This window comes from Chrysochloris asiatica, unplaced genomic scaffold (genome assembly GCF_000296735.1).
Source record: "Chrysochloris asiatica unplaced genomic scaffold, ChrAsi1.0 scaffold00441, whole genome shotgun sequence".
Taxonomy (NCBI): domain Eukaryota; kingdom Metazoa; phylum Chordata; class Mammalia; order Afrosoricida; family Chrysochloridae; genus Chrysochloris; species Chrysochloris asiatica.
Window position 1 is genome coordinate 231,756 of NW_006408959.1, and position 11,466 is coordinate 243,221.

Below are 11,466 nucleotides of genomic sequence, written 5' to 3' on the forward strand. Positions count from 1 at the left end.
GGGGTGTACCCTTTGATTGTTTGATAATGCATGCAGGGGATTGTGATCATTGCAATGAAACAAAGTACAATAGGATGAATGTAAAGACAATGTTCACCCATGTAAACTAACACAAAATTCACACACAAAAAAATTTTAAATAAATATAAAAAAGTATGTTACCCTTAGTTTCACATCCTCTTCTGAGTCTGACTGGGATTTCTTGCAGTTCCCTGTCATTGTACTAATGTAGCTCTTTTTGAATTTTGTTTAGAAAAATTGTACTTGCATATGATATACATACTATTATGTATTGATTTTGGCATTCTGTTTGATCTCCTCTCTTTGGTCACAGATCTGGATCTCTTCTAATTGCTAGACCTGATAGTTTGTTTGTTTTTTCCCCAAATGTCTTGGCATACATGACTGAAGATCTCCAGTGCTGAATCAGTTTTTGAAACATTTCTATTTGTATTCTGTCAATTCCTGGAGCACTGTTTTTAAACAATGCCTTCAGTTCTGCCTGGAGTTTCTCCTTCAATACCTTTGATTCTTCACCACTGAATTCCTTTTAGAAAGTTTAAACATCAACCAATTCTTTTTCATACTGTGTCTGTATATTCTTTCTGCATTCTTTTGATGCTTTCTGCCTTATTCAATATTTTGCTCAGAGAATCATTTTGTATCTTAATCGGAAGCTGAATTTTTTCTTCAGGTTTTTCAGTTTGAGAAATGCTGAATGATTCCTTTCTTGTTGGTTTCCTATCTCCAGGTCTTTGCATATTTTATTATAATACCTTTTGAACTCCCCATTGAAAGTTTCTGTTCAGCTCTTTTTCGTCCTCATTTCTTCCATTCACTTTAGGTTCTCTACCTTTAAAAGCAAGTTTCAGAGTTTCTACTAATATTTTCAGTATGATATTGATCAAATATGCAATTAAGATGCACTAATAATTATTGGACATTAGAAATCAAAGGTTGGAGACAAAGAGGAATGATTGTTGTTGTTGTAAAGTGCCATCGAGTCGGGTCTGACCCATAGCGACCCTGTACAGGGTTTCCGAGGGTGTAAATCTTTACGGGAGTAGAAAGCCTCATCTTTCTCCCGCGGAGCGACTGGTAGTTTTGAACCGCTGAACTTAAGGTTCGCAGCCCGATTCGTAACCACTACGCTACCAGAGCTCCTATTAAACACCTTTATTTATGATTCACTTCAAGACAACAACAAAAAAACACATGGAGACTCCAAAATATTCATGGGAAAATTAAATTATCTTTCCTTTTCATTTCCCATGTCCTTTTAGAGACACTGTTCTATATGATGTATTGCTGATGTTGCTAAGTGCTGGCGAGGTCCTCATATCTCCTGGCAACATGTCAGAAGCATTTGAGATCAGGTTTTGCCACTCTAGTTCTAAGGAGCTTTATGGCTGCTCTTGTTCTAAGAAGGATGTGTTTGTTCTTCTGGCAGTCCATGGTGCTTTTAATGTTCTACTCTAACACCATAACTGAAATGCTTCCATCATTCCATAGTCTTCCTTATTCATTGTCTAACTAATTTGCATACAAGGGTATTTAAAAATAGTAAGGCTTGGGTCAGGTGCACCTTAGTATTCAAACTGGCATCTTTGCTCTTGAACATTTAAAATATTTTAAATATGAATTTGTGCAGCAGATTTGTCGCATATGATATGTTGATTGATTTAGTACTGCTGTTTCAAGCCCCCTTTTATATTCCCGCAGCTTGTGACTCTTTCTTTTTCAGCATCTTCCTTGACAACCAGTTTCAGACATTTCTGAAACTAAATATTGTCACTTAAAAGAGGAATTTGTGTAGCAGATTTGCCTCATGCCATATGTCAATTGATTTATTGTCTGCTGCTTCCATGATTGTTGGTTGTAGATCTAAGCAAAAATAAGTCTTTGATAACTTTTATCTTTTCTCCATTTATTCACATCTCAGATTTGCTCAGCATACAAAATAAGTAAGCAGTGAGAAAGGATATAAGCCTGGTGCACACCTTTCCTAGTCGTAAACACCTCAGTGTATCCTTGTTTTGTTCAAATGACTTCCTCTTTATCTATGTACATGTTAGTTCTGAGCACAATTAAGTGTTCTAGGATATCCATTCTTCAAAATGTTGCCTGTATGTTTTGATGATCCATACAGTGGAATGTCTTCACATAGTCCATAAAGCTGAAACAAATGTTTTTATGGTATTCTCTGCTTTCAGATAACATCTATCTGATTTCAGTAATGATAGCCCTCATTCTTTATTCTCTTTGAAACTTGCTTGAATTTCTGGCAGTTCCTAGATAATGTATATTGCAGCCATTTTTGAATTATCTTCATCAAACTTTTTCTTGCATATGATGTTGATTTTCTTTAAGATTATGTATATTTCCTGGTTCCTTTGTGTATTTCAGACAGTATCAGCAATTTTATCTGACACTTACAGTCTGTGTAAGGTTACACTGTAAAGATGGTTTGCTCTATTTGGTTTCACTTAATTGGAGTTGTAAGCTCCTTGGTCATGTTGGAATTTTAATTGGCATTATTTATTAAACTGTTATATAACAATAAAGGAACTAACTGCAAGATTGGCAGTTCAAACCCACCAGATACTTCTGGGAAACCCTACACAGGGTAGCTATCAGTTGGAACCAACTTTCCAGCACTTAACAATAACAAAAACATAAAATATTTCAACTTTTTTCTGTGTACAACTCAATCACATTAATCATAGTCACCATGCTGTAGAGCCATCATCATTTTCCATTTCCGGATTTAGTCAGTGTCCTTCCTAACTGATAGGCAGTGCAACTTAAGAAATAATTTATCTTTCCCTCTTCCCCTACTCTCTGGGAGCCATTTATAAACTAGGTTATTATGCATTTGTCTATGATAGTAGATAGTTTTATCATCTTGCATAGTTTTACCATCTTGCAGAGGAATGAACATATAAATCATTGATAATGGTTACTCATAGAATTTTTAAAAAGTGTAAGTTTTATTAAAAACAAAAATAAAAATGTGCAACTGCCCCAAATTAATAATTGGTTAGTTTAAAGGTTATCAGAGCAAAGTTTAGGGAGCTGTGTGAACTCCCTAGCCAATGGTCACTGAGCTATCAACTGGTAGCTATAGCTGAGAGGGAAGCGGCCAATGGGAAGACATCCATAAACTACAAAGCTTGTAGCTGGTATCCATTTGACCCTTGTATTAATAGTTGATCAGATGTCGACCAGATGAAGATAAAACTGATTGATAATATGGATAAGTGTTAATTGCTTCACCTTGATTAACTCGACCTTTTCTTATACATGATTCCTTAAAATTCCAACCAAAATGGAAGGATTCTTCATATCAAAGCTCAAGCTTGTTTTCTCAGTAGACTGGGTTGATAGGGCAATAGAAACATTGGATATCAAAATGGGGATCTAAAGAGGCACAATGTGGCTGACTTATAAGCTTTCATCAGTGAGCTTAGTTTCTAAACAAGGTGGGTAATGTAGAAACCCCACTGAATAGTTTTCCTCTTTCCAGAAACATCTGGGGAAAAGGGAAGGGAATGATGGTGATAGGATTTTATTATTTAATTGTGAGTAATTGTTAATAGGATTAATTGTGATTGTCACAACTGTACATGTAGAAGATGTGTAAGTAAAAAGGAGGACCAGTAAATCTTTCATTCCAGGAATACAGGATCCCAGAACCATCAAGAAAGAAAAGCATAAATGGAGCAAGAAATACTACCTAGAAATGGCAAAGGTGATGATATGGAAAGATAGAGCAGCTGCAGACTCTACATTCATGGACTGAGAAAGACTGTATGCCTGCAGGCAGGAGACTGGTTTGCAAAATGTAGCCAATGGACATGGAAATGAATATTTGTTTTTTCTTTTGCATATGTAAACAAAAATGTTATAAGAGTATTGTAATTCAGCATAAAATGCAGTTAATATTTACCTTTAGGTGTCTTATTGAAGGAAGTTGTGTTCAAACTCTAATGCATACATTAGCAGCATCAGCACCACTTGGTATCTATATTGGAACTGTAGATTCTCATGTCTCACCCCAGACCTGCTGAATGAAAACTTGAATGAATACAGCATCTTATTTGCCCATAAATTGAGATGTTTAATAAAGTTTAAGATCCACAAATGTATGATTTAGACATTACTTGTTTTATCTGATATCTCTTAATGGTTATATATTAGCATTTTTCCTAAAATGCTTAATGTTGTTTACTGAAAAATGCAGGAGTTCATAGATAAAAAATATAGTACAAAGAGTAAATAAAATATTGGATATAAAATGTTGATCCAGCTCATTAACATGCTGAAATAATCAATAATTTAATCTCTTATTGTTGTTCACAAATAAATTCAAAATTAAACAATCTATTTAGGCATTTAAGTCACATTTGATCAGTTGAAAGAGGGCTAAAGAACTGAACATGAATTTTTGCGTTTGATCACTCTAGTTATTTCTTTCATTTCTTATTTTTAACAATGTCCCATTTAACTCACTTCTCTTTTTACTGTGTTTTAACTTTTATCAAAGCCTGGAGAGTGATTTAGTTTATTGTATTCGTTTACTCCAAAAACACATTTAAATTCCTTTTGCCTGATTAATGGTGATTTTGCCGTTTAATGTGGCATTACTCTAGGGAAGTTATTTTGTAGGTGTAGAAAACATTCAATGATTATGTAGGACTTTTAACTAAATATGGCATGAGACCAAGAGTAGAAAACTGTGTCTTTAACACTGATGTAAGCAAACGTGTAGTTGACCAATCAGAATGACTTGGCACTATATATATGTCTCCTTGGCTATAATTCCTCACTATGAAGGTAAGTCTCATTTTGCTAAGAATTATTCCTCCAATGTTTTAGTATGTCTTGCCAAACTACTGATATCATTTATAGTTCTGTTGTTCAGTATGAGGAGTTTGAATTATAGAGTCACATTTGTAAAATACCATCTACAAATGATAAAGCAAAAGTCTGTATTCTGTCTCCATACTATTTTAAAAGATGGACATGAAGTATGTTTATACAGAGTCAGCAAGCCAGAATATTTATTAAGTAAGCAGTCTATTCCGTCAAATGATTATGCTCATATTACTGTAATTTGAAGTATTTAAATTTATCCTGTTGTTTCAATAATTTGTGAATATAGAAGAACTTTGGTTGTGGAACCAGGATGGCAAACAAAAAAGAAAAGGGAAATGTGGACTGAAACTTAAGTAGCCTAAGAAAATGGCACTCTACTTATGCTTTCAACTAAGTGTGAATAAGAAAAAGTGGACAATAATCTCCTATCCTACTATCATCAAAAATGGTATAGTATATACCTATTCTAGGTATCTAAGGAGCTCTGATAGCATAGTGGTTATGAACTGGGCTGTGAACTGCAAGGTCAGCATTTTGAAACTACCAGCTCTTCCGTGGGAGAAAGATGAAGCTTTCTGATCCTGCAAAGATTTAAAGCCTCTAGAACTCTGTACAGGGTCACTATGAGTTGGAATAGACTCCATGGCACATAACAACAACAACATAGATTAATACACAAAAAAATTGAATAGGTATTTCCTAATAAACAGACTGGAATAAGTAAGGGAAAATGTGGAAAGTTATTGCTGTTATTTTAAAGAAAATGAAAAATAATTTCCTTTTTCTGAATGATATTTCTATACATATACTAGAACTCTATCATCTATTTTTTATTTTATTTTAAGTTTTTATTGTGAATTCAGTGTAGTTTCCATGTGAGAACATAGGTTATACACTCATTGTTTCATTGAAATGACTACAACCTCCTTCATACTTCATCATTCAGCAGTATTTGCATCTATTCCCTCTGGGTATTTTTTTGGGGGGCAGGGTGTGTGCGGGGTGCAGTACATACACAAAAACACTCATGAATATGTAATAATTTAAACAACCAAAGGACACATTCCTCTAGCCTGCCTCCTGGCGGCCAGCACTCAGTCTTTCTCTTTCCATGAGTCTAGAGTCCTCAGCTGCTCTCTCTCTCCATGTCTTCATCGCTGTCTCCTTCTCGGGTGTCACTGCTTCTAGGGATAGAGTCCCCCATTCCACTAGTGCTATTCTCTCTTAATGTTCCTAGAGTCCTTTGTTCCTGGACTGTAAGATTAACCACTCCCCCCTTTTAGTTAAGGAGCTCTGGTATCGTAGTGGTTACCAGTTGGGCTGGTAATCTTAAGGTCAGCAGTTCAAAACTACCAGCTGTTCTATGGAAGAAAGATGAGGCTTTCTGCTCCAGTAAACGTCACTATGAGTCAGAATTGACTCCACTGCACACTACCACTACCACCGTTTTTGTTACGAAACTTCTACCTTTCCAGTTGTGACAGTTGCAATTAGTCTTCTATCTATTTTTAGAGGCAAAAATCTCTCACTTCTGAAAATACACTCATAGATATGTAGCATTTATTTTTAAAGTACTTGAATTCCTGTTATTCTATTTAAGAAATTTATTTTATTTCAGTCCACAAGTTTACCTAAAGAAGGAACATGTACTTACAAGAATCTGCTCACATTTTTCTATTGCTGAGTTTTTATAAACATTTTTGGCTAAGTACTAAATGTTTCATTTAGCAAGTAAATGCAGCTATGAGATACAATGTAAATAGTAATAATAACAATAATAAACTATTAAAAATAAAACCAAGAAAAAATAAGTTGTATGTTTATATAAGTAATATCTATGTAATACATTCAAACTGAAGTTTCTATGAAATTATTTGAAGGTTGTAATAAGTTGTGAAGTCTATTTGAATACAATATTACACAGCATAATTTTCAAGAGCACAAGATAATGCATACAGACTTATCTATCTATTTATATATTATCCTTTCACTTATAGTAAATAGTAAAAGTCATGGTCAAAATTGTGATATTTTAATCAGATGTGTGTATATATATTTCTATCATCTACATATGTATCTCTGCCTGTAGAATATTTATTTCTCAAGGAAATAGACATTTAGAAACTGTTAAAGGCAGTTAATAGCAACAATGACCACCACTACACTATAGATACTATACAAGATAAAATGTGATGTAATTAACATAGATTAGAAAAGACTTGATAAGGTAAAGTTTGCCACCTGTATTTCTTTAAACAACCACCACCAGGATGTTGTCATTATTATGGGACTTTGTGCAAATTCAAATTTTAAAATATGATGATCATTTTGATTGAGATATTTTAGAGATTTGTTCTCATTTTGGCAGCATTAAGTGAAATTTTCAAATTGCCATTTTAAACTATATTTTTCAACCTATTTGTTATGAGGGAAACAATGGCAACATATGATCTAATTTGAAAAATAAAAATTTAAAATACAAACTGTGCTTGCATGTATAGAGTGACTTGTAAGAATATCTTGAAACTCTTATATACACAAAATCAAAGCCAGTGTTGTATAGTTGAGTCTTACTCGTAAGATACACTTTAGCTATTTGAGCAATCTGTTCAAAAGCTTTATAATTTAAAACATATGAATCAATTGAAGAATAAGAACAAAAGTAAAGTTCTCCTTCATACTATTGACAGAAAATGACAAAAATGATTCTTAAACCAGGACTTCTTATGCCAAGTCAACTATACTTTTGTCCATACATCTCATTACCAAGAGAATACTATAATACTACAAACTGACAAACGAGTGCAGGATCGCTATGAGTTGGAACCGACTCCACAGCACTTAACAACAACAATATATATATATATATATATATCGAGTTGCGATACTGGAAGATAGACATTGTACTGAAAGGTCGCTTTGACTAGAGTTTCAAACCTACTAACTGCTCTTCGGAAACCCTATATAGGGTTGCTATGGATTAGCATCAAGGCTGATGAGTTTGTGGTTAGCAGTCCAGTGCTTATCCTACAGCAAAAACTAGCATTCCGTAAACAAACACACACACATACACACATTTATATATATAGGAGCCCTGGTGTGGTTCTGTGACTTAATGCACTGAACTGCAAAGTTGCTTTGAACCACAGGTTGGCGGTTCAAGCTTACCAGTCTCTTGTTGGAAACCTTAGGTCACAATGGGTCAGATCCAATTTGACAGCACTTAACAACATATATATGTATATATGGTATTTTAAAAATTGAATTAAACGTCTTCGTTTTCTAAATATATTTGATACTTTGCCTGTGACTGATAATTATGCATGTGGAAATGAAATAATTTAATTTTTCTTTCTTGCCTTTTTAATCATCTAACACCTTATTACAATCATTCCTCTTCTTTTCATATGATAATTTCTATTATAATTACCCTTTTATAAGTCTTTTTGAAAATTGTTGGGTCTGAAATTGTTTGGGGGTCATTTCAACAAGTCCTAGAAGGTTAAAGAAAGAAATGATATTTTCATATATTTATAAGGCTGAATAGCACAGTATTCATTTCAGGGAGGATTGTACTAGAACATACGCATTTTAAAAATTAGGTTAATTAAATATTTAAATAATATTAACATAAAATTAAATATTACATAATATTTCATGCATTACATATCAGATTATAATTTTTCTTCAAAGTATATATTTTGTTTAGTTTTAATCACCTCTTTCTGTGATTTTTAAAATCATAATGTGTAACCGTCAATCAACTTATTTTTCATTTACAAAAAATAGAATATTTTTAGAATTCCAACAGTAGATATAAATTATTTTACATTTAAAAATGCAAATAAAAAACTTTTATCTGTTAGTTTCTTTCCCAAACTGATTTACTTTATTTTCAATATATACAATGAGCCACTAAGACCCACTACCATTGAGTTGATTCCAACTCATTGCTACTTTATTAATACAAATCTTCTTCCTTCAGGTTTCTGAGATTGTACATGTTCATGGGGGCCTAAAACCTCATCTTTCTCCTAAAGCATTTATAATAACCCTTGCTATTGAGTCCTTTACCACTCATAGTGACCCTATAGTAGGATGCCTAAAGCTATAAATATTTATGGAAACAAAAAAACATCTCAATATCCCGCAGAGCAACTGGTAGATTCAAACATCTGAACTTGTAGATGGCACACCAATGTATAACCCACTATGTCAACATAGCACCTTCAGTATATATAATGTTGTTGTTGTTGTTAAGTGCCGTCGAGTCGGTTCCGACCCATAGCGACCCTGTACAGGGTTTCCGAGGGTGTAAATCTTTACGGAGTAGAAAGCCTCATCTTTCTCCCGCGGAGCGGCTAGTAGTTTCGAACCGCTGACCTTAAGGTTCGCAGCCTGATTCGTAACCACTACACTACCAGAGAAATAGTCATACAATTTTAACTGAAAATGTCAATGGTAATTCTGTATTATTCTTTAGTCATTAAAACTGAGAACACTTTTGTATCCAGCATTTAATTGCATCTGTTTTGTTCTATAATCTAATTTATTTCAGTAAAATTTAAATCTACTTGCTTCTATGAAGGGGTATATTGACCATATTTGAAATACACAAAGGATCAGCTACTGAGAATTAAAATGATAGGCCAAAGCAAAAAATCTTAACTGGTTGGCGATAGCTTTGAATCACTACCCTGAATTTCAAATACTGTATATTTGCAGACATTTGTACATTCAAACTAAGAGTTTGAAATGATGGAAACCCTCTCATTTCCCTTTCCATATGCAGTGTCACTCCAGTAGAAACCATGGAGAAGAGAAATGCTACCTCAGATTTTATTCTCCTAGGACTCTTTAAGCACACAAGGTCCCATCTCTTCCTCTTCATATTGGTACTGTCTATAGCCATTGCTTCCTTGACTGGCAATGCCCTCATGATTCTACTAATTCACAGGGACCACCGGCTTCACACACCTATGTACATTCTCCTGAGCCAACTCTCCCTCATGGACGTGATGCTGGTTTTAACCATTGTGCCCAAAATGGCATCTGGTTTCCTAACAGGCAAGAGGTCCATTTCCCCTGAAGGCTGTGGGTTACAAATCTTTGTCTCACTTACCCTGGGTGGTGGAGAGAGTTTCCTACTGGCAGCAATGTCCTATGACCGTTATGTGGCTGTATGTTACCCACTACGATACCCTAACCTCATGAACTGGCAACGGTGCTTGCAAATGACTATTGGGTCTTGGTTCATGGGAGCAGCTGATGGGCTCATGCAGGCAGCTGCCACCCTGAGTTTCCCTTTCTGCAATGCACATGAGATCAATCACTTCTTCTGTGAGGCTCCGATGCTGGTGCGCTTGGCTTGTACTGACACTTCAGTCTTCGAAAATGTCATGTACATTTGCTGTGTGTTAATGCTCTTGATACCTTTCTCCCTCATTCTGACCTCTTATAGTCTTATCCTATCTACAGTTCTCCACATGCGTTCTACAGAAGCCCGCAAGAAAGCCTTTGCCACATGCTCGTCACACTTGTCTGTGGTGGGACTCTTTTATGGGGCTGCCATTTTTATCTATATGAGACCCAAATCCTACAGATCAGCTAAGCATGATAAGGTTGTATCAGCTCTCTATACTATCTTCACTCCTGTGCTGAACCCTCTCATTTATAGTCTGAGGAACAATGAGGTAAAAGGTGCCTTGAAAAGGTGGCTTGGAAACCTTCCTAATTTGAAATTTCAATAAAGTTACCTTATTGTTTATGGTTATCCATTGTCAAAATTGTAAAAATTTCAAAAAGTATTACTATTTTGGGCATTTTTAAATAATATTTTTCAGTTTTTAAAATAAAGTCATGGTGTAGCATTGTAGGATAAGCACTTGACTGCAAGGTCAGTTTGAACTGCAAAGTCAGTGATTCAAACTCACCAGCCAGTCATAAGAAATCACACAGTGTCTCTATAAGTTGGGACTGAGTTGAAGGCACTTAAAAACAACAACATTTCAAAAATTGATGAAATTCATTTTTGAGATGGACTGCACAGTCAGTTAAACCACAGGTAGGAGATTCAAGCTCACCAGCTGTTCCTCAGAAATCCAATACAGGGTCACTATGAGTCAGAATTGACTCTTCAGCACTTTACTGCATATAGAAAGTACAACTAAAAAACACAACAAAAAGACAAAAATATGATTTACAAATGGGTAAAATAATTCAATAGTCATTTCACTAAATAAGAAATAGAAACAACCAACAAGCATATAATAAAATACTTACCAACAGTAGTCATTGTTAGCTTGTGTTATTAAGTGTGATCAAGTGAATTCCAACTTATAGGCACCCTGTATAAGGTTTCCAAGGAGCAGCTGGTGGGTTTGAACCACCACCCTTCTGCCAGCAGTCTAGTGTTTATCCTACAATACCATACCAGTACTGTATCAGTAGTCATTGTTGTTGTTTTTAGGTGTTGTTTCCAAGTAATAGTGACCTTATGTAGAAAAGAACGTAATACTGCCCAGTCCTACCATCCTTGAAATCATTGTTAAGGTTGAGCCTAATGCTGCTGCCATTTTTGACAATCCA

At 34.8% G+C, this 11,466-nt stretch overlaps 1 protein-coding gene across 1 annotated transcript; it reads left to right on the top strand.

The window, feature by feature from the left end:
• The first annotated feature begins 9,689 nt into the window (after window positions 1–9,689).
• LOC102816719 (olfactory receptor 2T33-like) lies at window positions 9,690–10,628 on the top strand. Its single transcript, XM_006877078.1, has one exon. It carries the CDS (start codon window positions 9,690–9,692, stop codon window positions 10,626–10,628), a length of 939 nt encoding a protein of 312 aa, XP_006877140.1.
• The last annotated feature ends 838 nt before the right edge of the window (window positions 10,629–11,466 follow it).

Excerpts from the sequence above, each read along its gene's own strand:
- LOC102816719 (XM_006877078.1), top strand. The coding sequence starts at position 9,690 with ATGGAGAAGAGAAATGCTACCTCAGATTTTATTCTCCTAGGACTCTTT.